A 25,551-nucleotide genomic window follows, 5' to 3' on the forward strand; every position below is an offset into this window, starting at 1 on the left:
TCGACTGTAAGTGCCGCACCCAAAGCGGAACCACTTGAGCTTACCGACCCCTCACAGGCCATGCTAGCTCGTCTAGTTGGGTATTTGGCCAAAGTACAAGGCCCTGTCCGTCTCAGATCTCCAATAGTCTCTCAATCTGACGGTTCCGATCCACACTTGAGGATGCCTGGGCGTCTTATCGGGCTTGACGTCGTACCTTCTGTTTGGAGCTTCAGCTTGAGGGTTTTCACAGAAGATCTCGTATGCGTTCCAGTGCGCGGGCACTGTCTTCCTTTGGTGCCCTGTGACTGTTCCAATCATCAGCAAGGATTTGATCATAGAACGACTGTTCAGCGTACGACGATCGTCACTCGGTGATATTCGCACTCTGGCGGCTTGTCTCGTCTCTGGGTCAAATACCACCACCTCGGTGATCCTACTTGGTGATTCAGAGCCACAGCAGTTTCCCATGGTCGATCACTGCAGCAAGATGTCTTGGTTTATCGAAAATGTGATTTTGAACTTACCGCACGAAGACCCCAGATGCTCTCACTGGAGACTTAAAAGAGGTAGCAAGGCTCGCGGACTGATCCATCTTTTGTACAGTGAAGCTGAAGGGTAGGTTGCCTACTGCGAGAATCTCATGGATATGCTCACGATCACGATAAGTCTCGGTAACAGATCAACGATAATCGCACTTCGTCCGCGAAGGCAGCAATTCAGAGATCGATTATCTGACGACGAAGTCGCCACCACTTTACCCACACGGACAACCATGTTGCAACCGAAACCAGTCCTGAAAGACGAAGACGGTTCAGGTGGCTGGAGGATAGGGAATGCTGTGCTCAACGCTTGCGATCGCAGTCAAAGTGGTCACACAGCTTCTGCAATAAGCCTCTGTGGCCACAAACATGACCGAGCTCGATCCCCATGATATTGCGTGACCGGTCCGGTTTAAGATAGCCGTTTGAAGCTTATTTGGGCCATGTCTATGTGACCGACCCATTGGGCAGCTTGCCTGATCCTATACGCAGCGCCTCAGTCTCTTTTGACAATCACCAATACTCAGGATCCAGCCGTGCTCAATCATGTTAGTAAGCATAGGCTTGTCTAATTCAAATCTGTATTCCGTGGGACAAACAATCAGGAGGTGGACCTCCTCGGTGGAATATTGGGGAGAAATTGATTCCGAGAAGCAGGCAAAGAAGCTAATGCTGAATGCCGGCTCCGCGACTGTCCGCCCATGACGAAATTCTGAGCCTTCGTAACTGCTTCCCTTCCAGTGTTGACTACGAAGATCGGGGCCGACATCTTGAACAGACGTGACACTCCCAGCGAATAATGAAGCTTTAGACGTTAGTATGAAATAATCAGTGCAAGAGAACCTAGGTCCACAATGTATGAATTCCAATCTGTCGTGAGATTCTACCTTTGCGTTGAGACGACTCTTTTTATGCATGGGATTCAGGATTATGGCTCTCTTTTCACTGTCTTCGGTCGCTAAAAGCACGTGCTTCGTTGAGACCGGGACTTCATCAGATACGAGATGCGCGAAAAAAAAGCGATTCCGTTACAAAGAGGCGACTCCGATGAAGATCGAGACTAGTTTGTTAGTGGAAATGTACAAGACTGCGGTTAACGGACCCCTTACGTGTTACCCTGTTCTCTCATCACTTCCCTCGAGAACAGGGTTGCTCTTCCAACAGTTGCAAATGCTCAGAAGAATGTTTTCTCCATCACAGAAGTACAAAGCATGTCATGCCGGAATCTGCATCTCGAGTGAGGGAGACGACAAATGTGTAGATGATGCCTTCGAGTCCACCTTGACAACCACTTCGAGGGTTACTGCCGGCTACAGCCTTAGACTAGCACAGGGCCTTCGGCTCCCTTTACATCTTCCCGAGCGTACGGTCTACACTTGGTCTCTCATACAAGCTGACTGGCCTATATCAGGTCGGGTTGACGTCCCAAACCTGTTTAGGCAGTACTCTCCGAGCTTGCCCGATCCTTCAACGTTGAATGCACTACATTGGTTGGGGTTTTTCAGCTTGCCCTGGCGAGCTTGCAGGCTCCAATGCTGACGGTGTTTCAGAAAGAATAGCCACAGTCAAGCTTCAGGTGCGGCGCAATAGCTGCACCGTATGCGCATGGAAACGGGCCACGGCTGGGCGTCTTGGAGCTGAGTGTCAGGATCTTCAAGTACGGCAGATCCGTAGTCGTATTTGTGGGCACTGCGTGCGGAGGTTGGCTAGGCGCAAGAGGCTGAAGTACGTATCGGGCATCTGTCCGCAGTACTGACTGGACAAATTTTCAAGTTCAGGGTTTCATACATTAATGCTTGGGAGGTTTTTCAAGATCCAAAAGCCTCTCCGATGGAACCATGAGTGCAACAGGGTTGAGTTGGACGCTCTGGGACAGGTGCCGTGGGAGTAGATTGGTTAGAACAGGGCCGTCGTGGCGGTGTAAGAACCGGCGCTAAGGTATGACCAGCAAAAAGGAGAAGACTACTGCATGCAGGCCTCTGGATAACCGTTATTGGTGAAAAGATTCCAACTTGACCTGTGATGATTTGCCTTGCGACCTTCCTTCTGAGGCAAAAGCAGGCATCGGTCTAGCAGAACGACCGGCAGCACGATTGGCAGCCTAATGCACTGTGATCAAACTTAGTCACGGCCTCAGTCATCAGCCTTACTTTTGATTACTGGAAAAGAAAAGAAACGAGCGAATTGCGAAATAGGGATGTACGGCAAAGGAAAGTAATACAATCTAAAACAACTCGTAGATCATGCGTCTCTGAAATTACCAAGCTGCGATTGCACGTTCCAATTTCTTAGCGAGATTAGCAAATACCGTGCTATAGGCATTCGATCGCTGTACAATGATCCAGCAGAGCGCGTCGGTGACATTTCTGTAAGAAGAAAAGGCTTAGTATAACATTGACGTTAGCTCCGCAGAGAAGGAATGATGGCGCGAATCTGTGACTTCAAGGACGCGAATCATTGGCCTTTCTAGCGCCCTGAAGTAATGTGTGTTCAAGCTGTACACCAGTGATGAATCCTATCCGTACCTGTTTCACGGCTGCACAGTCGTTAACAGTAATGATTTTCGGCCACATGGTCTCTCTCATGGTAAGAGGGCGTCTTCATCATGGCTGCAATGCGTCGATCGCGGAGCCTTCGCTCACTTTGAACAACTTCGATGCTAACGATCTTCAGCTCCGGGGGGGGGGGTTGCTGTTCCATTGCTTCAAATCCGTGTTCCATCTCGATACCGTGAAACATCTCACAGACTCCACTCTGGCTTTCAATGCTTCCGTCGCCAACGCTCAGCTGGTGTCTCGATACTGCTGCAAGAGTGATGTGGTAGTGTTTGAGGGCAAGGTGCATCTATGAAACATGATCAGGTGTCTGTTCATGGCTGGGATCAAAGAGGTCTGCTGCCTCTGGCCAGGAAACTGTATATAGATATATGAAGACTTCCTGAATGTTTCCAGCCGTCAAAACCAATTTGAGGACTCGCTCTTCGAGGAAAGCTACGCATTTGATGATTATTTGGCCTGCTTCCGCCCACATAACACACTCCACATACAGTCCACCGCCGCGTAACGATGTCGTGAGTTTCGTCCCCTGTTGCCCTCCACCCTAAATAGGCGCTTCGATCATTAAGTGAGGTCGCAGGGAATCCACATCCAACGTTCAGGGTAATCATTTCCAACATACCAACGGTCCGACCACCCCACAAATAGCGGCTCGGACTCGTGACAACATCCAAAGCGTTGAACAGTATAACGCGTCCTTGTGGGCCAGGCAAGATGCCGGGCTCAGCCGGGAGCAAGCTAGAAAACAGTACGTGGAAGACTGGACTCAGGATTGGAAAAGGAGAGGCAATTGAAGATAGCGATGCGCGAGGTATGCAGGCATTTTGATAACGGACCGCTCGCTCACAAGCGCTCAGGATAAATCGAAGCTTGGAGTTTCAGGCCGAGACAAGAGTCTTGGCTAGACTGCCTGCCTTGTTGTCGCTGAATAGATGAGGCACGCCCAAGTCTAGGTCACCAGGCTTGTGTCATGGTATGGTCGTTGATAATAATGGTACTGGTCAAAATCTGGGATTGGGTCTGCAATGATATGGCGTTCACAGCTTTGAAGGGAAAGTCAAGGAGGCAAATTTGAATGGACAGGCATTGCATCCAGGGCTTTTTGTTTCGAGAGCCTCGAATGGTTCGTCCGCTGGAAATAAGTGGCCTTAGAATTGCTCCAATTCATGAATGGTTCAGCTCAACAGGACCAAAGCCCCAATCACACCAGTGGCAACCACCAACCCTACCAGCATCTTCACTACTCCGGGCTCAAGCTTCTTGGAATCACTTTCGATTGACCCGGCAGTCTCAGCCATCACGCTCCCTGTCTTGGTTCCGCTGCCTTTCGCGCTGGACATGCCTTCCCCAACCAGAAGGCGTTCCACAGTGACCAAGGGCTTGCACCGTTTGTCTCTCCTGAACAGATAACACCCACGGGCACAAGTCCGTTGGAAGAGACAGAAGTTACACAGAGATGGTGGGGAAGGTGATGTTAGAAGAATGAGGTGGGTGTGGATTTGGAGGGCTGGGAGGATATTGTAGATGGCTGCTAAGAAATGTCTCTTAGCTCCTTACCTCCACAATCTTGGAAATGACTTACGAAAGGTAGAGTATCTGGGAGCATGGAATTATATGCTTCTAATGTGCCGAGTATTGGTGGGAGGGAAGAATTTGCAGAGTAGCTACCATAGAGGCTCAATTGGCCATAGCCTCCTCTCGTTAACAGAAAGCAACGAGTTGTATGCCGAAGTTGTAGAGACCACGTTGCAAGCCACATCCTTCATTTCCCTCTCCTTCCGAGAATGGTTTTCATACCACCTTCTCTGGCCGTTGTTCTTGCTGCATTGCCCTTATGCACTGTTCGTTGACCGAAAAATATCAAAATTGACTTTTGGTTCCTTTGAGGCTAAATATATACTGGCGATCACACATTTTGTGAAACGCCTACAAGATCCAGTCCATCGTGGATGATTTGTGGAAGTTGCTCGAGGGTTTTGGTGGTTGGTTTGTGAATTTTATGGCGGGCTTCGAAGTTCAGACGGAAGGATTTTTGACCTTCCTGTTCATGGTAGGGCTGAGGGTCTTGGCGAGAAAATAAGAAGCACCGCAACACCATTGTACCAGCGCCATTAGGAATCGAACCTAATACGAACTAAATACCTCCAACAACAGCAGGTCGCTTGACAGGTCCGTCATGCGCGAGCTCGACATATAGACCTACCTGCTTCCCTTCAAACTTGAACGAGGAAACGCTGATTCTTCCATGTTTCATGTCTCCTCTCTCCTCCGATGGCCCTCCAAGTTACGTAGGAGAGCTCGACGCTCAAGGATCGCGACAATGCTCATCTTTTTGAGTGTCGTATGCATCTTGATCGCGCCCTTCTACTTGATATACAAGCCCCCGGCGTATTTAGTACGCTATTTCCAATGGCGGTGGCCGGATGTCCTCTGGCGCGTTTCGACGTCTTCAAAGGTCATTGCACTCACAATTGACGACGGGCCATCCGAATACACCAACGAAATAATGCAGATTCTTAAGTCAAATGGTGCAACAGCAACGTTCTTCATTATCGGATCGCAAGTCGCAGGGCAGGAAAAAACCCTACAAGATCTCATACGCAATGGAAATGAGCTGGGGAATCATGCGATGTACGATGAGCCTTCGCGATCCTTGAGCGATGCCACTCTCGTCGACCAGATTCATTCCGTTGAAGGAATACTCGACGAGGCATACACCACCATTGACGCAGAACATCCTCCCAAATACTTCCGACCGGGTTCAGGATTCTTTAGCGAAAGAATGCGCAAGATGCTGGGTAGATTGGGCTACCGGCTGGTCCTCGGCAGCATCTACCCACACGATCCGCAGGTTCCTTTTTGGCGTATCAATGCAAGACATATAATAAGCATGTTACGACCAGGAGGGATCATCGTCTGCCATGACAGGAGGAGCTGGACGGCTCCCATGCTACGAAAGGTACTTCCCGAAATTCGGCGTAAAGGATATCGCATAATTACTGTCACAGAGCTGTTGAAGGAAGCAAGGACGTGAGCTGCTTAGATGCATTCTCTTGTTCCGTATAAGAAAGGGCTCTTCTCTGTCGCTTGCTTTACGCAATGGAAAAAATGAAGAAGCACAAGGTGAGTCTGCGTTTTTGTTAGAATCCAACAAGCTGAATGGCAGTGATCAACAAAGTTGGGCGACGAAGTGGGAGCAGAAAGGCAACGCTTGAATGAGACTCTTCGCGAGTTGATCCCCCTTTCTGTTTACTGTCGATTTGCTCTGGAGCCAAGAAGCTGAGGGAGTCTCTGAAGGCTTCAAAGGCATTTCCCGCAAACCAACTTTCGAAGCAGGCAGGCGTAATCTAGAAAACGTTGCAAACTTGGAGCCTTACCATTTGTGCCTGTCTATCCAAGATAAGTCTCAGGTGTACCTGTATTATAACAATTCATCTTTGAGCTTTGCCTTGCTCTTCGGGCGCCGATCCAAGTACAACCTGCGGCGCATGCTGAGATTGGTGTCCTTTTCCATCTGACCTCTGCACTGTCGACTTCGACGCGTGTCCGGCCTGCCACTTTTCTTGGCATTCTTTCTCCCCGACCGAACCAGGAGCACATTGCTGTCCTTCAAGTGCCAAAATAACGCCCTGGCAATATCGAAAGGTGTGAACCTCGAGCCGAAATCCGGTCTTTTCTACAAGACAGGTTCTTTGGGTCATTTCTCCTATAGTGTTTGAAATTCGGATAGGGAAAACTGCGACTTTGCCTGACAATCGGTGTGTTGGTGCTCACGCGGACATTGTTTCGGCACAACGATCGCGAGGCAACATCAGTAGATGAGTGTCTCACTGTTTTGCCCTACGATTGTCGTCGAATTTTCGCAACTTATCGTGACCATGAGCAGCCCTGGAGTCTTAGTACATAGTAGCCTACCGTTGGCTGTCTCCAACTCTGAAGACTTGTTCGTATGAAGGCATCCCTTGACCACGAGAACTCTTGCACCGGCGAATTTCGTATGACATCAGCTTGGGAGTACAAAAGATGAATCGCCCGCCGGACATAGTATCTCGTTTTTTAAATACGCTTTTCTCCTAGCGAGTACTAGCTGCATCATCCTAACACTCTAGAGCAACGTGTTCCTTGAAACCACTACAGACCCTCATCGAAAATTGAGGCCCCTCTCGATCATTATGTTGGAGGTCGTGTATTTTGATCTAGGGACCCATTATCTGCAAGTGGTGCCCATGGCAGGCTTGGTTCCTGTGTACAACTACAAGCAGGTTGAAAGACTGTGGGGGTTTGGGTCCTTTGACTTGATCGATATGGGAGCCGACGGGGATTTCATGGCTGTGCCATGCTTGAGCAAACTCGAAGGAGGTGATAGACATCTCGCTAAACTGCACTGGGACGACAAAATCCCTTTCCATTTGAAGTATGAGCGGAGATTCTGGGTAGGACCAATGGATCAATGTATCAATTCCCTTCACTCTTGTCGAGAAGTCCGCCACGAGACTGAACCTTGGAGTCTAGATAATGCTCTGCGCCAGATGAAAACACTTTCTTCGAACAATCCTGCACGGTCTGGCTCATCGACCGCTCCCAGACAACTAGGTTCCAAGACCGCCTCTGCGCAAACAACCTCCCGGACCGACCCAGCACAACAAGTTTCTTCGAGCGACGATGAACAGCACACTCCAACGACGGACGAGGACTACGAAGAGGCAGATTCCCTGTCAAAATGGATGCAAATCGTGGAATGAAGCGCTTGTTGTGGCTAAGCTCCCGGTTCCGAGTATGGTGGGTCGACCTTTGATTGATGTGAATGCTGACTTAGTTGGGTTTGGTATGTAAAGGAGTTGAAGTGATGGAAGTGGATTTAATGAATACGTCGATGCTCTTGACATAACCAAAGGGCTGTACGTGAAGGGTAGAGGAGGGAGGGAGTTGAACTAGAAGAGAACAGGTATCTATACAAGCAGAAGAGGTCATTATGAATTCAGCTGCTCTACTGCCAGAGCTGCCTATCAAAGTTAGCTGCGTGAGATGTCAGCGCTAATCTTGAAATGCATAAGCGCCACTTGGGGACAGATTGTCCGAGTCAGCCTGACAGGGATGGTCATTGGACCCGGTTGTGCAACTGGGTTCTGCTGCAGCTGCAGGAGGAGGCAGAAATGCGGTGAGAGTTGAAGCGCTGCGAACGATTAATAAAGCTGTGACTGTGAGTCAGAATTGGCAAAGTCAATTTCAGCAAGTTGCAGTGATTGGACAGAAGGAATGAGGAGTGATGAGTGATTGATTTGAGCAGATTGCGCACGGAGAGTCCGGGCCTTTGCCAAGTGCGACTCCACGAACCCCCACTACATTATCAACATCTTCCTCTCCAAGTAGGTACTCTACATCAGTAAAGTATACGGTATCTATATACGAGGCAAGACTTAGAACTAGGTACCTATACTCGTATCTGTCACCGGCGCCTTGCTGTAGGGTTCAGTAAGGTATTTACGGTAGATCTATAAAGAAAGCCTCGTCTCTGAACCGGTTACCTCTCAATCTCATCCCTCTTCCCGTCTCTCAAACTGCGCCTTCCAACCGGCTCTACCTCCTTACCCCCTTTCGCTTATCCCTCCTATCAATTTTGCATCTATCCTCCGCTCTGGAATTTAGCGTGAGACTAGGAGAGCATGGATGAAATTGAGATTATGAGTCAGAGTGCTCAGAGCAACTTTTTGAATTTTACCTTAGTGACCAAAAAGTGGGTGAAAAAAAGAAGTGCGCTTGCGGACTTAGCGGCCTCCCTTGGCACTGCCAGTCGACTCGTAAATTGTTAAATGCCTGGAAGTCCCCCCACTTCTGCCTGATCTTTCCTTCTTCCTTCTTACATACTTCTTCTTCACCATCTCACACCATCTCACACCACATACCTGACAAGACATCCATTTGATATGGCTGCCTTGTAACTGAACACATATATCCCATCTCTCTCTTCTATCTCGTCAACAGACAGGATAGCAACATTGTTTCAACTTACACACCCCACCAACTCCACTCCCCTCAATCCCTCAGATCTTCCTACCCAGGAATATCTGAATCTACCGTCTGCTTCTCGCATTCGCACAGGTTCTCGCTTCACAGCAACCATTCCCCTACACGACCACCAGTCGTTCGTCACGGATACTCCACAGAAATGGCTTTCTCAACCCCAATCACCGCGGCTTCCCACGCCAGCAACCAATACCATCAGCTTCTCAAACCAGGACTCGGACTTTGTGCTCTTCCCATCCACCCCAACCGCCCACACCCCTTCGACGACTCGCAGGAACACCGACTTCGTTCCGGCGACGCCTCGTACGGTCCCTAATCAGCACCTTGGCCAGACCTACAACGGTCAGCAACAATATCAACCTCGACGTAACTCTACTCAGCAATTTTCACCTTCTGTATCTCCTGTTCAGAATCTACGAGTGAGCGGCATCATCCAAGGCACTAGGTCTCTATCTTCGTCTCCGTCTATGCAGCAATTCAATAGTCCTACCGGTCAACAACTGCGCTTTTACGCAAACTCGGCTCCTTCTTCGACGACTGGCTTGCACCAACAGTCTCCTCGAACCCGGCCTCCAGTTCCCCTTTTCTCGAATAGCACTGGGAATATTCATCAGCAAAATCTGTCTACTATGGCTCTCTCCCACAACTTTGAAGGTACCTCTTCTCCGGTGGCCTCTTCCAGTGCAGAGCCAGAGCTAATCATTGACCTTTCAGACGTCCCCTCTGACAACATGTTTGACTTCACCAACGCCGATTTCACTGCGGCGCCGGATTCGGACAATATTCTCTTCGATGGCTCCCTAGACTTCGGGACACACTTCGAACCAATCAACGATCCGGCGCCGGCGCAGACGTCAAACCTACAGACCGTGTCACCCAAAGATCTCATGGTCGACTCTATGTCTGCGCCTCCTTCAGGTGCTTTTACCGATCTAACAACCCCTGGCACCTCCGCCTACGACTCTCCATACATGGCCAACAGCACCGAGACCTCGCCACTTTTCGCAGAGGAGTCGTTCGCTGACGACCCTGAAAAGTGGCCATCCCTCTTCGATCCAATCGAAGAAGAGACAAACACCGGTCCTGTCTCTCATTTCGCGGGTGCCAGCCCTTCACCGACCTACACCGCTCCGAAGATGTCTCGCAACGACTCGTCACCCGGTCAGTCATCATCCCGATCCTCTCATCAAGGCCGCCACTCCTTCACCTCTGGCGTCGCTCCAAAGCGAAGGGACAAGCCCCTGCCGGCCATCACCATCGAGGATCCCAATGACACAGTGGCAATGAAGCGAGCACGAAATACCATGGCGGCACGGAAGTCTCGGGAGAAGAGGGTGGAGCGGACAGAGCAATTAGTCGGCCAGGTCACACAGTTGGAAGCAGATGTCGACTACTGGAAGAAAATCGCCATTGGCATGGGACATGTCGAGTGACTGCTATCGAGGAAAAGGAAGTGTGTATGTGCTCAAGCTTGTGATAAACATGGTGTGTTGGGGTTGAGATATCACGATTAAGAGAACGGCAGTATGAGCTCCATTGGGACTGGAGCGATGACGCTGTCGGTCGAGGATTACCAGGAGAGAGGAAAAGGGGTTTTCTTATTCATTCATTCATGCATGCGATTGCGGCTGTTACAGTACATGGGTGGAGGTGTCCTTTGTTTTCTCACGACGGCCGGTTCTGATGTCTCCTGATCCTTCTGGTGACGGATTGTACTCGTGGCTATGATTGCGTCTTTACCATCTCTTTTACCATGGCTCCACTTTGTGCTTTACGCACCATTACAGACAGATAGAAAATGCGAAAAAAACAAGTCTTTCCTTCAGACAGTCGCACTCTCTTGGAGCATGCAACGGCTACTGTGCCAATCCTAAAGATCTACACAGGCAAGCTGTCAGAAGTAGTGACAAGTCGTAGCGGTTCAGGAACCCCCCATACTACCGACAGACCAACGGCACCTGCGATCAAAGTCTGTGGGTGTGCCAACCACCTTGCCGAGCCCTTGATCAAAACCGTAGTGCGTCGGGTCAATGAGTCGATATCAGCTCGAGAAGTTAAAGGCAGAAAGCAGACTCTCTATTAAGTATTACATGCCATCTTGCACGATCATGTTTGCCCTAATGGCCGAGCGCGCTGTCTCCGATAAGAGAAGCTAACGCGGGGTATCGGTACAACAAGGGGAGGGGTGGGTATCTGAACGAGTAACAACGGCAACGACAACAAAGCAAAGACCAGGTATCAATCCGCTATCCTCCACATCGGACACACACGACGGAAAGAGGGGGTTTGCCAATCAGGTGTGGCTGGTGAAGACGAAGGAACAAACGCGATGAGGGAGGGTATTATGCAAATGAAATCGCTGATGTCCAGGGGTATTGACCATTTTTCTGTACTCTCATCGGGACATCCACTTTTAGGCGGCAGCTGAAACCGGAGTCTGCTCGTGGGTTCCAGTCATGTTTCCGATCTCGCCTTCGGTCATTGCTGGCTTCTCGGCGAGGGTCTCACCGGCTTTGGTCGCATCGGCTGGGGTGTCGGTCGGGAGCGGAACGTTGGCGGCATCCTTGCTGGCTGCTGGGGAGGAACCCTTTTGAGCACGGCTTGCTTTTCGGAGAAGCCCACCAAATCCACTGGAGGATTGCTTCTTGCCCTCGCCGTCAGTCAATTCGTTGTCGGATGTGCCCCCAGTCCTCCGCTCCTTCTTCGTCCCGAGGTTGCCGAAGAAAGAGGTGCGACGCTTATCGGTAGGAGAGATAGGAGAGGTAGCGGCCGCTGGTGTGGTTGGTTCAGCGGCTGTAGCAGGGGTTTCTGTGGTGGCTGCGGTGGTCTCAGCAGTGGGCGAGGTCACAGGGCTGTCAAGTTGCGGTGCGGTGGATGACAAAGTAGACTGCTCGTCCTTCGCCGGAACAGCTGATGGGACCTCCGTTGAAGCGGGGGTTGCAGCATCCTTCTTGCCAAAGATACTACCGAAGATTGAGTTTCTCTTGTTTGGCTTTGGTGCAGTCTCCCGAGTGGTGGAGGCTGGGGTGGTCTCGGCAACGGTAGATTCTGCACCAGCGACCGGTGCCACGCCTGAGGCACCAACACCAGTGGCGGCTTCTTCAGCAGGAACGACGGGCTCCCCAATAACACGAGATGCTATGAGAAGTTAGACTGAATACAGTGGAAGGGAAGATACCCGGTTACTAACCAACAGCAACGGCGTCGAAGTCGCCAGTCTTAGCAACACCCTGTTGCTTGACCTCTTTCTCAACGAGCCTATCCTCCTTGGCCTCTTCCTCCAACTCCTGCTTCTCGGCCTTTTTCTCGGCCTTGTCTTCGTGCTTGATCTCCTTCGCGACAGCTTTATCCTCTTTTCGAACGGCCTTGTCTTCCTTCTTCTCGGCCTTCTCCTCCTTCTTGAGCTCCTTCATGTCGGCTTTGTCTTCTCTCTTGATCTCCCTCTTAATGGCCTTGTCTTCGGCCTTGTCTTCCTTCTTTTCCTCTTTATCTAGGTTCTTGTCCTCCTTTTTGCCTAGGAGGCCTCCGAATATACTGGAACGTTTGTTGTTGCGAGATTGAGAGCGGTTCTTTTTTGCCGCCTTGGATTTCTCTTCCTCGGAGGTAGAGCCATTTCGAGCCGCGGCTGCGCCAGCAACAGCACCCACAGCAGCACCACCAGCAGCGGCCTCACCGACGTGTTCGCCGGTGGTCGCACCGTTAGCAGCGCCTGTAGTCGTGCCAGAGGTCGTACCAGTGGTCGAGTCCGCGACAGGGTTGGGAGCGTCGCCGGTGGGGATGCCGGTCGCTGTCTCAGGCGTCGTGTCGAACGCAGCGGCGGCTGCCTCAGGAGTGGTGTGGGTCGTAGTGTCTTTGGTCCTACGTTCGCGGGATTTGCTAGCCATCATTCCTCGAGATCGAGAGCGAGAAGTACCAGTGGTGGCAGCGGCACCAGCACCTATGATATATCAGCATGCGCATCGTGCAAGCTATCCTAATGAGCCAACATGCCGTATTTCTCAAGCTGACTCTTGTAGCCAGAGCTGCCAACGATGCCTTCACGTGCAGTCTTGGCTTCAGCTGCCTTGGTCTCGATTGTTACCAACCAGGCATCCTTCTCTGACTTATTGATGGCTTGGAAATTGTGCTTGTGGCCATTGAGACTGAATCCAAAGTCGTTGAAGTTGCCCTTTACCACGTCGGTAACATTGGCCTAGGGTGTACAGACCACGTCAGTAGGCTGATCCTTGAACGGGTAGGTAGGATACTGACCAGATTGAACATGCCTTGGGGATGACCCTTATCCTCAGCGCGCTTAGCGTAGAAGAGAAGACCTTTACCCGTTTGGCTGGCATGTGCAGCGTTGGGATGTGCGATGTCCTTTGACTTCTCGTTGCTGAGGTATCCAGAGAGGTGTCCATGTTCCAAGGGTGCATCGCTGAGCCAGAAGTACTTCTTGGAGAAGATGAGACCCCTAAGCGAAGGAAGGCGCCATGTTAGATATGCATCAAACCTTGGAGAGAGCGGATAAGGCTTACTTGAGGCCAGGACCTTTGTAGTTCAGAACGCCCTCATTGATTGGGTGGGACTCAACCATGACCTCCCCCTTTCCAACCTTCTCCTCCTTGGTCACATTGCTGACATTAGGGGCAGTAGGAGCAGCGGCCGTGGCACCATCGGTCACTCCATTCATCCCTAATTCTGGTCGGGACTCAGGGGACAAGTCCGAGGTGTTTTGATCTCGGATGGGGTCGCTGGTAGCTTGGGACGCAGTTGCAGTGATGGGCACTTGCCCTGCCAAATGCTGCTCAGTAGCTGCAGACATGGTTGTAGAATTGATGTTCTTGTCTGATGTGAAAAGGTGTCAAGTTGGATGGTTAAGGGTTCAGTGTGGTTGTGCGATTGACTCGTTGGACGATTTATCAACAAAGGCAAAGCTTTTGTTTTGTGTAGGGTATAGGTATCTCTAGGACACTAAATCAGTGTATAGAGAATGACAAGAAGGAGGACAAGTTGATGCACAGTCAATGGAGGTGAAGAAAATGTTGAGAAGTTGGAGTTGAAGTGTGCCAAATGAAGGGAGATTGTCTCGAAAGCTTTTTGGATTTGGATTTTTTTATTTGGAGACGCGAAGGCGCTAAGATTGCTTGCTTTTAACTAGTGGAAAATGGGAATAGTAAAGTACCTACCTTAAGGTAATCTCGGGTACGCTAGTGTCTTAGCCGATGCCAAGGTCAAAGTCTCGAGGTCTCCTTGCAGTTTGATTCGGCGAGCACTGCTGCTTTGAAACAGAGGATACTGTGAATTAATGTCGGGGATAACTCTGCAAGTCATAAAAGGATATTAATACAATTCCATACCTACGGAACCCTACGGTATCTATCCCCTCTGTCCCAGAAATGATCCAAGCATATTCTATCTGCGAACATATGGTGAAAAAGGGACCTTGGTCGCATGACCGCCGCCCTCGCCGACAAGCATGAGGCGCATTGTCACTCTGCAGGTCAGTAGGCATGTGACCATGTGCTCAACTCCTCCAACGAGTGAGTGGACTGGCAGGTTGTGTGACCCGCAACGTCCGCTATCTCGACTTTCACTTTACACACAGACACTTCTTTTTTCATCTCGATCTCCACAGCCAATGATAATGTACACAAATTCCCGATAGCCTTATCTATCTACATCCAGACTTTTGCAGACTAGGTAGTCTGCGAAACATCCATGCACAAACGCTGGTAACCCATCAAAACAGCATCCGTCCGTCACATTCCTCTCAGAAGACTTTCAGATATGGCCTTGCCTTCCTGCGTCTCGAAATATCCACCCGGATTTTTGGCCTTCATAAAACTCCTGCCGCTATGCAAAAGATCGACCCTGACCCATAGACACCCCTACCCCAAAACCTCATGTGCGTTTGTCTTCGAGGGGCTATCATACAGCATATTTCATCCACTCGTGAGCAGCATGTACCTGAAAAAGGTGAGCAAAAAGTTGATGGAATTAGATGTTCGGAACTTACTTGGTAATGGCGTCCATTCTCTCGCTTGTAAGTCTGAGGGTTATCTTCAGCAACTCCTGTGAGATATCCGAGTGCTGATCCTGCATCTTCCTCCATTGATCATCGTCCAGCATCCACGTGACGCAATTCCTCTCTGCGTAAGTCGTCGATGTTCTCTCGGTAGCTGAGAAAAAGGGAAGCTCTCCACAAGTCGTGCCAGCCACGATGAGCTCTGAGTATTTGCCTTGGGGAAAGTCGTACTTCGCTTTGAGCATGCCCCTTTCCAGCAGGTAGAAGCCATTGGGCCGATCGCCGGGATTGTAGAGCACGGTTCCAGCGGCATACTCCTTGCGTACGAAAAACGACGCCGCCTTGTACCAGAAATCTTCATGCTTATTGGAGACGGTCGAAAAGGTCTGCAGAATGAGCTGTAGAGGTTGGTGATAGTCCTGCCATCTTTGAGGTGGTGCAGGGTTCTGTTCGCTGAGAGTCGCTGTGGCTACCTGGTGCAGATGATGCCTCCGTGGGGAGTTGAAAATAGTCTCCGAAGATGGTATACTGGTCTGCTCTGGCTTCGGCACTTCTGTGCAGGCATTAGTAGATTCACTCAGCAGCTTTAGAGCAGGCTTACCCAGGAAAGCAGGAGTTGACTCTGTCTCTACCTCGAGATCCCGCTGATGATAGAACGCCTTCAAGAGCTCATTCTCGCAGTACTCCAGCGCCGAATTGAGACTCCTAGAGTAGTAGACGCCGTCATCATCGTCAAAGAGTCCTACATTACGGAGGCTCTTGCCAACATCGCTCTTCATCTCGAGACCGCACATGACCAATTGAACTCCCTGTTGAATGAGTAGCCTGTTGGTCCGCTTAAAGGCTTCTCCGGCCGAGAAGTCGACGCCGTCCACGTTGTATAGATCAAGTACAAGGAAGCGGATTGGTTGTTTTCGAAAAGACTCTTCCCGCAGCAGTTCCCGGATCTGCTTCTCAACGCCCACAATGGTACCGAAAAACAGATAGCCTGCAAGCTTCATAACGTGAACTTGTTTGCCAGCTTCAAGCAGGAAACGCTGTTGAATTGGATGTCTCCGGACTGTCGAATTTGCCACGCCTCCGTAGAGCTTCCCACGGATGGCAGATACTTGGGATGTTTGGAGGACAAAGCTGACACAGGCCAATACGATGCCCACAAGAATACCGACGACAAAGTCATAGGCTCCCATAGTAACGACGATAATAAGGATCTGTATATGGTAAGCTCGAGTGATTCACCATAGTAAAGTGGAAGGCAACGTACGGTAAGATATTCGAGGCGGTGCACTTTGCCCCATGTGTCTACCAGGGCTTCCTTCATTAGATCCAGTCCCAAATAGAATATGAGTGCGCCAACGACCATGATCGGAATAAAGCCGATGATGATTGGTCCGATGACAAGTATACCAAAGGTTGCAGCGGCCAACATCACACCAGCAATTCGACTGTCGCCCCCACTTCTCATAAACAGCACTGAGTTCGTGTATACGAGATAATTCTGTTCTGTAGTCAGCGAAGTGCTTCAGCCGCACAACCAAGAAAGAAGTACCTGGATACTCCCGCAAAATCCCGACAGGGCGTTCGATATGCCATGTGCTCGGAGCTCACGGTCAACGTCGACATTGTCTTCTCCAGTCGACAGACCTAAAGCTGGAATGTTGATGGGAACATGGAGGACCCCGAAAAAGGTCAATGCAAGCATTGCAGGCACCGATGATAAAATGGCCCTCCAGTCCGTTAGTCTCCAATTGTAGAGCTCGTAGAAAGAATAGAAAGGTTTCCCAGCGTCTGGTGCAGCAAATATCCACCCTCTGTTGCGTAGTTCGGGTATAGTGAGTTCTTCAATGGCGGCAACGTAGAAATAGAACACTGCAATGATGGACAAGAAAAATGTAGCGTCTGTCAAGGGATGCTTCATCCATCGTTTCGCGTTTTGAAGGATGATAGCCAAGATCAATGGTATGATCCAAAGAGCCACGGTATCAGACCGGAAGAGCTTTTGCAGGGTCGGTATGTTGTACTCCAAGTTGCCGTCAAGCCTTGCAGAAACCTCCAATCCTGTCGCAACCAGAAACCATCCAACACCACCAATGCATCCGATCAGAATGTGTCGAGGGAAAAAGCCGATCAGGGACCCAAGCTTGCATAATCCCATGATGTAAAAAACCGCCCCTGTGAGTACGGAACTCATGGCGTAAGCAGCAATCGTAGTGGCGAGCACAGCGGCCTTTTTGTCTTCGCCCTCGCCCACCTTTGCGAGAATGGTGAATGCCATCTTATGAAAGAAAGGGACAACTTCGATCTTGAAATTTGTTAGCACTGTATCCTCTGAAGTCTGAGTGGGTTCTACCATTTCGGAGCCTATCCCTCCTTTGAAGATGCTACCGCCGAGAGAATATGTTAGCTGTGAAACAATGCAGCTGACATAGAACATGGAGATTCCCTCGGGTCCGAGACCCGTGAAAGTAGCATTGCCGAGAGGGAATAAGATCATGCCTAACTCAAAAATCAGCGACTTGCTCTGACAGGTACTCAATTTTTCTTAACTCACCGTAAGACAGAGCATCAAGGATGTTAAGTAGCAGTCCAAGTATCACAGGAGGCACAAAGCTAGCTGGTTGGCGAAACCCATACTCCAATACATGCTGCCGATCCCATGACTTAGGGTTGGAGGCAACTCTGAAGATTCGAGCGCTCTGTTCTCTGGATCGTTGCAAGACGGCTCTTATCTGATTTGTCGGCTCAGGTTTAGCTACCAGCTGACCCTCAAGATCTTTAATTGAACCATAAGCGGTTCTCTTACCCAGTAGTGTTGTCCGCTCACTCGGTTGTGAGATGATTCCCTCCCGAACAGTGACTGGGTGCACGCCTGCAGTAGAAGGTGATTCGTCTTCGTCTGTCCCGTGGCTGTCTTCTTCGGTTGGAGGAGAGTTTCTTATCAACTCAGTCAAAGCTGAGTGGCACTGTGATTTCTGTGACGAATGCGAGCTTTTGGGAGATGTGGGCTCGGAGACCTCTTGGATAGCCTCTGGACGGGAAGAAGTATTTGAATCATGACGGATTAGATCATCTTGGTCTAACTGACTGCTTAGGTAAGAGTGGTGCTGTGCTGTAGAGGGAGTGTGATGGCGTGAGGGGGAATGCTCGCTGCGGTTTGAGGCAATGTAGGACAGAGCCCACGACGCGAGTTCTGCAGTATCCTCTCGTACACCTTGCGAGGCATTTCTTGTGACATTGAACGGAGCTGTCGACATTTAGTACGCTACACTTGGTAGAGTCTGAATGGTTTGGAGCGCACCATGGGAGTCTTGGAAAGAGTGTTGAAAATACGATCTGGCGGGTGTTTTCTGGTTCAAAGAAGAGGAAAAGGACATCCTTGAGGGAGAAGACTCGTTTCGTTGGCGAAAGAACCCACTGGCACGGTCCTCAATTTCGTCCGTGCCTTCATGGTCACTGCCGTCCGCACTGGAGGGCATAGGTTCTTGTCCACGGATTCGAGCAAATTGTGATCCACTCCTGTTCCTGCCACTACCACTCGACTGATTGCCTGGCATTTCCAACGTTCTTTGAGAGTCCTACGACCGCCCCACGTTCCGGGGTCTCTTGGATCCCAACAGATTCCAACAGGTTCACGACATAAGGCGTGATACGTGCAGATGCATGGCGATGTGAGCAAGCAAATGACTGGATGTGCCGCAAGAACGGCAACCCGGGACTTGCAGGGTAAGCAGAAGAAGACCAGGAAGAGAGTGAATGAAGAAGGGAAGAGAAGAGAATGTGGCAGTGTACTCCATCATGCCTTTGAGAGGTTTGTTGAATTTTGCGGTTTGCTTAGTTGCTAGTTAAGGGTACCCCACTACAAGTTTAAGCTCGAGATTTTTTTTTCCAGTTTAACCTTCCCCCACCAACCCCTCAGCGCCGCCATACTTTAGTGTAGCTGGGATGCATGCGGAGAATGCATACCTAGGTATCATGCATATTCAGAGAGTATGTCGGCGTGATCTCGCCGCTGCATGATCGGGAATTACAAGCACTATATGTAGATAAAAAGAATTCGATAGCAATTGTCCTATTATTTGGCATCGCCTCTCCTTCGCCTACGCACCAAGTGGGGAAGACCTTCCACTTCCCCTAGATTCCGTACCGTCGGATGGCATTTATGACGGTCTGATCAATGCTTTGCATTGAAAGATCTTTCATTCGACACGCACAGCAAAGCGTTGCTTCTGCTGTCATCCATCGTCACTCGAAAACAATTGCAGTGAGTCGGCTGCCGTCCATCTCCGATTTTCCTCGCAGATAGAATACCCCGCCTCTCATGCATAATGCAGGCTCTAAAATGGGCGTCGCTAGGGATGTATACCTCACTCGCGCCAGTGCTAGCCAAAGCCATTGAAGGCAACACCCGTAAATCAGTGCGGAGTAAAAGCTACTGAATGACTTTGACATAAGTCGAAGGAGCTTTCTTCGGATGTCAGATATTGGGTTGCTCCATGGGGAATTTCAGGCTCACCTTGCCGCTGTAGCACCGAAGATCCACAGTCAAGCCGTCCACCTTGTAGGTATTACAGCACTGGAGCAATGCCGCGTAGTCTTTAGCTTAGCTTTTGCAAATATCCCTGAGCGATCAATCGTTCGACATCACCCTGCCTCACAAAAAACTGGCTATTCTTCGTCAACGTGATAGCCCTGACAGCTTGTGCATTAGTACCTCCACTCCCAACACGGTGTCCTATGGGGAAGACAATCATACCCATACTCAGTCTGAATTTCCCCAGCATCCTTCAATACCCTCACATCAATGAACAGATCTCGTGGGGGTTCCAAGCTCCCCGTCAAATCAATATCCGTCCATTGCCCTTTGTATGCTGCCAGCATGTCCCCATATTGGCGAATGTACTCCTCCTCCTCCGGACTCAGCGAGCTCTGATTCCCTGCCTCTGAAGCCATGCCTGACCCTTCTCCATTGCCCTGCCGGCCAGCCTGTTGCTCTTGATCCAGAATATCCTTACCACTCCAGCACATCTCCTCGAGCTTGTCAGATCGGACTCGGTGATAGGCAAGGAGGCACCGCTTGTTACGGCGCATGCAAAGATGATTGACCAGGACAGAACATGCGGTGGCTGGTTCAGAGGAGGGGTTGAAGGAGCCTTCGAAGGGAGCGAGGATGTTGGAAACGTCTTTGTCGAGGTCACGTACTTCGCGTGTGGTTTCTCGGACGAGCTCGGTCTGATAGTGTGGTAGATGAACTAAGGCCTGTGTTCTTTTGGCATGTTGGACCTGGGGTGGTAGTCTTCAGTACCCTTCCAATTGTTTGTACTTCTAATGTGGGGAGAACTCACAAGCTTGAAGGCATGGTCACCATACATGGTGACTTTTGGATCAATCTTTAACCCAGCCAAGCGTATGCACAGTTGCTCAAAGCTCTAAGATCCACCTCATCTTTGCCATGGATGCCAAATGCTGTAATGGTATGCTTGGCAGTCGCCAAACATTGAGTTTGGCCAAATCTCGCGTCTTCACGAACAATGCCAAGACCGGGCCTACCCGCAAGCCGAAAATCACTTGACTTCGTGCCAAGGATATAGACATCAATCACCTTGTCCATCGATTCTTGTGCCATTGCGCCATATATAAATTGTGTTCCGAGACACAGGAACCAATGACGGCAGCACCTTTCGTTGGCTCAAAGGCCTCTCCTTTTCTTGCAGAAAGATAGTATTCATTAGGATGTCGAAATGGAAGTCCTCTGGTACTCTGTTGGTAAGAAGTCCTATATCCACGAGCCGTTGTCGAAATTCTCAACGACTCTTTGCAAACCACCTAGACTAGCTCTACTTTGCCGACACTATGTTTTATGTCATACATGAAAAATCCTTCAAACCCTGGTACTCGTGCCTTTGTCCATCGTCCAACACCCTCCTCTCCAGCCTTGAAACCTAGAGCAAGATAGACGGTGGCGTATCAGGATATAGCGATGGACTCTTTCCTGTACCATGCTCCTTAGACTTTCTCAACGAGTAGACTTTTCTTCTTGAGAAGGATATGCTTACGGTAAAGCAGACCAGAGAAGCATTGACGTCCGCCATGATCTTCACAAGACGTCGGCCCTACTCTGCTTAGTCATAAGACACCTGGAACATTCCGGAAAGCCGGAGAACGACAATGGAAGCATGCTGTCGGGAACATGCAGTATCAAAGTAATTGTCTTGGTTGTGCTTGCTCCACGTTCCGTGGACCTGCCCGCTGAGCTGTTGACACCCGTTCACAAAGTCTACTCCGATAGGCGCAAAGTGCTCCGCTGACATGACGTCCCACGCGCGTTTGACAAGCTGATCATAAAATTCCTGAAGCTTTGTTTCATGGTTCGAAAGGGTTCTTAGTCCGTTAGAGGGAATGGTGTGGAGAGACGAGGCCCTTGTTGCCAGGAAACTGGAAAAGGGTTGGAGACCGGGGTGATGAAAGACCGCTTAATGCTCTATTCAATGCTCCGATTTCTTCGCCGAATTGGCGCATGACTAGGTGGAGTAGGAGTTGGAAAGTCTTATTATAAATTTGATTTGCAAAGGAAACTCTATAACACCAGCGACAGCGCCTTCTATAAATGGATAAGAAGACCAGGCTATCTCCCTCCGCCCAAGAAATGAGGATACCATGGATGCCCCAAGACAACTCCGGTCAGGCAGGATCTCAACTCAGGTGAACTCACGACCGATCTCTTTGTTGGGCAAACCACTCATCAGACCCCATCTCCGGTTCTGCGTCCTCATGCTCGCTTTCGAAGTCGTTCAGAACGGGCGAATATGCTGGCGTCTGGTATTCTTCCGCCTGGATGCTCATCGACTGATTGAAATGCTCGTTACCACTGGTACTAGGATATTTAGGATGGCTTTGGTCATAGCTTGCCAACATTGGGTCAAGCTGTGAATTGCCGCTCATCATCTGCTGTCGGCTATCCTCGCCCTGCAGCTCGTGATGATATGCACCTGGAATCCCTATCACTGGCAGTGCCGGGTGATGGTACTCGGATGGACCGTCGATCGGATGAACGAAGACATCCTCGACGTGGCCAAGATGGGCCATCCTTTGATTCGGATGGCTTGTCGTCTGGTAGTATTGGTTGTGAAGAGCTTGCTGGTTCAAAGCGGCAGGCAGAGGTTTCCCAGGATTATGTGTTTGGTAAGAGGACGGATGATGAAAGAGTTCCGCAGCGTCGAAACCATTGGGGTCGTACTCGTCAAGGGATGTTCCGCTTGGCGTGTAGCTGGTTTCACGGTAAGGCCTTTTTGATTTCTTAGGCTTCAGTGACCAGCCTGCTCCATTTGGTGCATATGCATAGTCCGAGCCATTGTCGCTTAGCTCGTCTTCTGAATCACCTGCTCTTCCTTTGCGCTTGCGGTTCGCGGCCTTGGCTGTTTGTGGCTGGAATTTATAGTCCGGGAATGCTTTGGCGTGATTCTCTCTTTCGACCTTGGCCCACGCATCAAATTGCTTCCGAATTTCTGGAGGCTCCATCGCCCAGCTCTCGCCAGCAAGCGAAGATATCTTCTGGTGATTGGGCGACTTCTCCCATGCTCTGGCTCTGTCTGCGTATGCGGATCTGTACAGGATGAAGGAGTTCGAGGGACGCTTCACGAAGTTGTCTTTCTTTGCCTCCTCTCTCCTATCTTCTACAGATCTGTTGACCCAGGCCTCCGTGTCTTTGATCTGGATGTTTATCATATCCTTTGTCAACTCACTGAGCGGACCACTAAGCGTCTTTGTTTTCACAGTGTTCTTCTTCCGGGCAGCCTTTCGCGGTCTGGGGGAGCCTGAAGGATGGCGAGAGCCGGCGCCTAATCGGTTCTGCCTCGTTGATCGCGTTTGTGGCGCGCTTTGATCAGCCATTTCTGGTGTAGGAGGCGCCCTACCATGGATCATAGGGTTGGGGTATTGCTGTATGAACCGATCAATCTTCTGTTGATGCTGGACGGCTGCATTTGGACTTACGTGCTGCTGTTGGAGAGCATAAGGGTTGTACACACCCTGTTGCTGAGGATGGAAGACCTGCTGTCCGTATGCATCCTGCTTTGTATTAGCCTCTTCGCGTCGTCCGTCTTGAGACTTGCCAACCTCTTGGTGCGACTTACGAAACTCATATCCACGCCGAGGTCGTTCTGTTCCTGGTAGAGGCGAAAGCTTTTGTTGCCGTACTGGTCCATATACCACTGGCCAATCTCTGGCTCTGGAGTGTTATCGAATGAGGTGGCTCCAGAAGGTATATATGGGCTGTTGCCCAAGGCATATATGTTGGCTTGGTGCTCGCCTCGGGCGTTGTGCTGCACCAGGTGACCGAAGCCATCCTGAAGCTGGCGGCCGTCGACACTTGGAGGCGTTGGCGGAGGCTGTTTTACCATAGCCGCCACAGACATGATTGACGTATGGACGAGCCCGGATTGGAGCTTGCGTTATCTTGAGAATATGCCTGACTATTGTTGAGCTGGTTGGAATTTACCCAAGTATTACGTCGCCAAAGAGCGGTGTGTTCCCGACTTGACTGCCGCGTGTGAGTGACCTCTTCCCTCGTGTCTTGATTGGCAAATCTACCGATTGGCGTAGCCTCCAGATGCCCTATTCAATGTGCTGCTCGATATGCCTAAGTTCTGGAGGGTTGCGGAGCTCACGTTGCCCTATAGAATTGTTGTTGACTGAAGTATGGAAACTCTGGAGGCTGGAGGTCTCAATCTTGTGTCAGAAATGTGGATCATGGAGGAAACAGAGGAAATCACAAGGAAGTGGGCTCATCATGAGGTGATGAGTAGAACGCACCTGTTGCGGACATCTGGATTGCGGTCTTACCATGCCAACTCCGGATGCAGCAATCGGGAAGTGCAGCTCCAAGGCTTCTAGAAGTTATGCAGGCCCCAAAGCGGCGACGGTCACTACCCGCCAGATAGTCTTTGTCCGTTGCTGTCGACCCTTGCCAACACTGCCTACAGGAAGGAAAAGTTGGCGGCAGGGGAGGACTTCCTTTGTCCATAGGCAAACGGTGGCCATAGAGGTTAGAGGTGATGTTGGGACGATGTCCGCCGGAAGGAGTACAGTATGCTTCCAGCCCAGAGCCTCTTCGCCGGATCTGTCGACCAGACCATCTAATTCTTTCAAGCCAGTCGAAGGCCAAATGGGACTTCTATGAAGCTGATCTCAGAACCGAATGCATGATAGGCTTCAACCAATCATTGCAGGCATCACTGTACAGCTACCACGGTATCCTCCAGTGCGGTGGGAATGATCCAGAACGGAGCCCTGCTCTACTAGTGTGGCGCTAAATAAATGTGTTGACTGAACTCTGGGATCCACGACCATGGCATTCTCCCTCCCCAGTGTGAATATAGGATTGCGTGACATTCTCTGACACCTTTACAGCTAGCCTCTCCAAGTTGGGAGATCAGCAGTAGAGTCAACTCCAAGTCGATGCGTGCAGTTGGGATATCACATGTTTTACGAGTCAAGTTGACCACTCTGGCAGGGTGCTACAACGTGCACATTCCTCATTTCTTCATGCGGACTGCAGTTCGTCTTTTTGGCCCCCAAACGTTACCAAATCGAAAGCAGTCCAGGCTATTCTCCGATACGCTCAACAAGCCGCCATATCCTCAGCAATCGCAGGGAAAATGGTTCACTAATGCGAGGATGCGACTGAGACAGGGGTCAGGACGGATAGTGGCAGCATCGGGCTAGACCATAATTGATAGCACAATGTTGTTCAGACGTCGTCTGTTTACTTCCTAACTGACATTGTGACTTTAGCACGTTTCGAAGGTAGGTTGACGGTGATCTTTCTAATGCTTGCGTCCAAGCAGCCGGAAAGCATATTAGACGCTCGCGTTCACTAGTCAGCTGGCAGCGGACGGCAGCGAGTTCATGGTTCTGAAACTTCTGATAGGTGGATCATGAGAGCCGGACCGTCTAGCGATGCCGTTACCAGCCTTCGTCAATGACTTGGACCTCTCAGTTTCGAACCACCGGGGAAATTTTTGGCGGAAGTTCAACGTTCCCAGTCGGGTGTTTTACCTGGAATGTAACTTGTGGTGCACGCCATGCCGAAAACGTCGAGTTGTGGCACCAGAGAACCACCGCACAATTCATTCTGCGATACCTAGGTCATGAATAACAGGAAGGTACTTGAGGTTGAATTTCGCTTCTAAGCATTCAGATCGATTCTGATCATGACCAATTCATGTTACGACAAAATGCAAGGCTACAAGTTCCATCGGAGATATATTGTGTAGTGCATATTTCAGTACCATGGTTTCCCTGAACTCTCATCATGCGCCGCTCGCCATGGCCGTTTTCTCCGCATCTGCCCCCCCTCCTCTGATTGAGGATACGATCTCAAGTGTGGACATGGGGCGCATATATTCCAAATCCTAAAGCAAGCCTATCGAAGAGCAGCTGGTTTGTG

General features: G+C 50.2%; 8 protein-coding genes across 8 annotated transcripts; 3 read left to right on the top strand and 5 right to left on the bottom strand.

Annotated features, from left to right (window-relative positions):
- Positions 1-72: 72 nt before the first annotated feature.
- Positions 73-450, bottom strand: HO173_011898 (uncharacterized protein; the record flags this gene model as incomplete). Its single annotated transcript, XM_037313772.1, has 2 exons — positions 73-287; positions 339-450. 2 exons carry the CDS (start codon positions 448-450, stop codon positions 73-75), a joined length of 327 nt encoding a protein of 108 aa, XP_037159287.1.
- A 4,946-nt stretch (positions 451-5,396) lies between these two features.
- On the top strand, positions 5,397-6,110 carry HO173_011899 (uncharacterized protein; the record flags this gene model as incomplete). Its single annotated transcript, XM_037313773.1, has 1 exon — positions 5,397-6,110. One exon carries the CDS (start codon positions 5,397-5,399, stop codon positions 6,108-6,110), a length of 714 nt encoding a protein of 237 aa, XP_037159288.1.
- A 1,138-nt stretch (positions 6,111-7,248) lies between these two features.
- Positions 7,249-7,818, top strand: HO173_011900 (uncharacterized protein; the record flags this gene model as incomplete). The annotated part of the gene is made up of 2 exons (XM_037313774.1): positions 7,249-7,528; positions 7,589-7,818. The coding sequence occupies 2 exons, from the start codon at positions 7,249-7,251 to the stop codon at positions 7,816-7,818; spliced, it is 510 nt and encodes a 169-aa protein (XP_037159289.1).
- Positions 7,819-9,000: 1,182 nt separating this feature from the next.
- On the top strand, positions 9,001-10,533 carry HO173_011901 (uncharacterized protein; the record flags this gene model as incomplete). Its single annotated transcript, XM_037313775.1, has 3 exons — positions 9,001-9,011; positions 9,063-9,754; positions 9,815-10,533. 3 exons carry the CDS (start codon positions 9,001-9,003, stop codon positions 10,531-10,533), a joined length of 1,422 nt encoding a protein of 473 aa, XP_037159290.1.
- A 980-nt stretch (positions 10,534-11,513) lies between these two features.
- Positions 11,514-13,904, bottom strand: HO173_011902 (uncharacterized protein; the record flags this gene model as incomplete). The annotated part of the gene is made up of 5 exons (XM_037313776.1): positions 11,514-12,238; positions 12,291-13,037; positions 13,091-13,292; positions 13,352-13,553; positions 13,618-13,904. 5 exons carry the CDS (start codon positions 13,902-13,904, stop codon positions 11,514-11,516), a joined length of 2,163 nt encoding a protein of 720 aa, XP_037159291.1.
- A 1,120-nt stretch (positions 13,905-15,024) lies between these two features.
- On the bottom strand, positions 15,025-18,661 carry HO173_011903 (uncharacterized protein; the record flags this gene model as incomplete). The annotated part of the gene is made up of 7 exons (XM_037313777.1): positions 15,025-15,049; positions 15,099-15,660; positions 15,709-16,318; positions 16,372-16,605; positions 16,657-17,603; positions 17,659-18,351; positions 18,406-18,661. The coding sequence occupies 7 exons, from the start codon at positions 18,659-18,661 to the stop codon at positions 15,025-15,027; spliced, it is 3,327 nt and encodes a 1,108-aa protein (XP_037159292.1).
- A 1,041-nt stretch (positions 18,662-19,702) lies between these two features.
- On the bottom strand, positions 19,703-20,476 carry HO173_011904 (uncharacterized protein; the record flags this gene model as incomplete). The annotated part of the gene is made up of 3 exons (XM_037313778.1): positions 19,703-19,796; positions 19,861-20,387; positions 20,450-20,476. 3 exons carry the CDS (start codon positions 20,474-20,476, stop codon positions 19,703-19,705), a joined length of 648 nt encoding a protein of 215 aa, XP_037159293.1.
- A 1,336-nt stretch (positions 20,477-21,812) lies between these two features.
- Positions 21,813-23,518, bottom strand: HO173_011905 (uncharacterized protein; the record flags this gene model as incomplete). The annotated part of the gene is made up of 3 exons (XM_037313779.1): positions 21,813-23,042; positions 23,097-23,171; positions 23,237-23,518. The coding sequence occupies 3 exons, from the start codon at positions 23,516-23,518 to the stop codon at positions 21,813-21,815; spliced, it is 1,587 nt and encodes a 528-aa protein (XP_037159294.1).
- Between the last annotated feature and the right edge of the window lie 2,033 nt (positions 23,519-25,551).

The sequence above is a fragment of the Letharia columbiana genome (genome assembly GCF_014066305.1).
Source record: "Letharia columbiana isolate WasteWater2 chromosome Unknown Sc0000070_s0, whole genome shotgun sequence".
In the NCBI taxonomy this organism is placed as follows: domain Eukaryota; kingdom Fungi; phylum Ascomycota; class Lecanoromycetes; order Lecanorales; family Parmeliaceae; genus Letharia; species Letharia columbiana.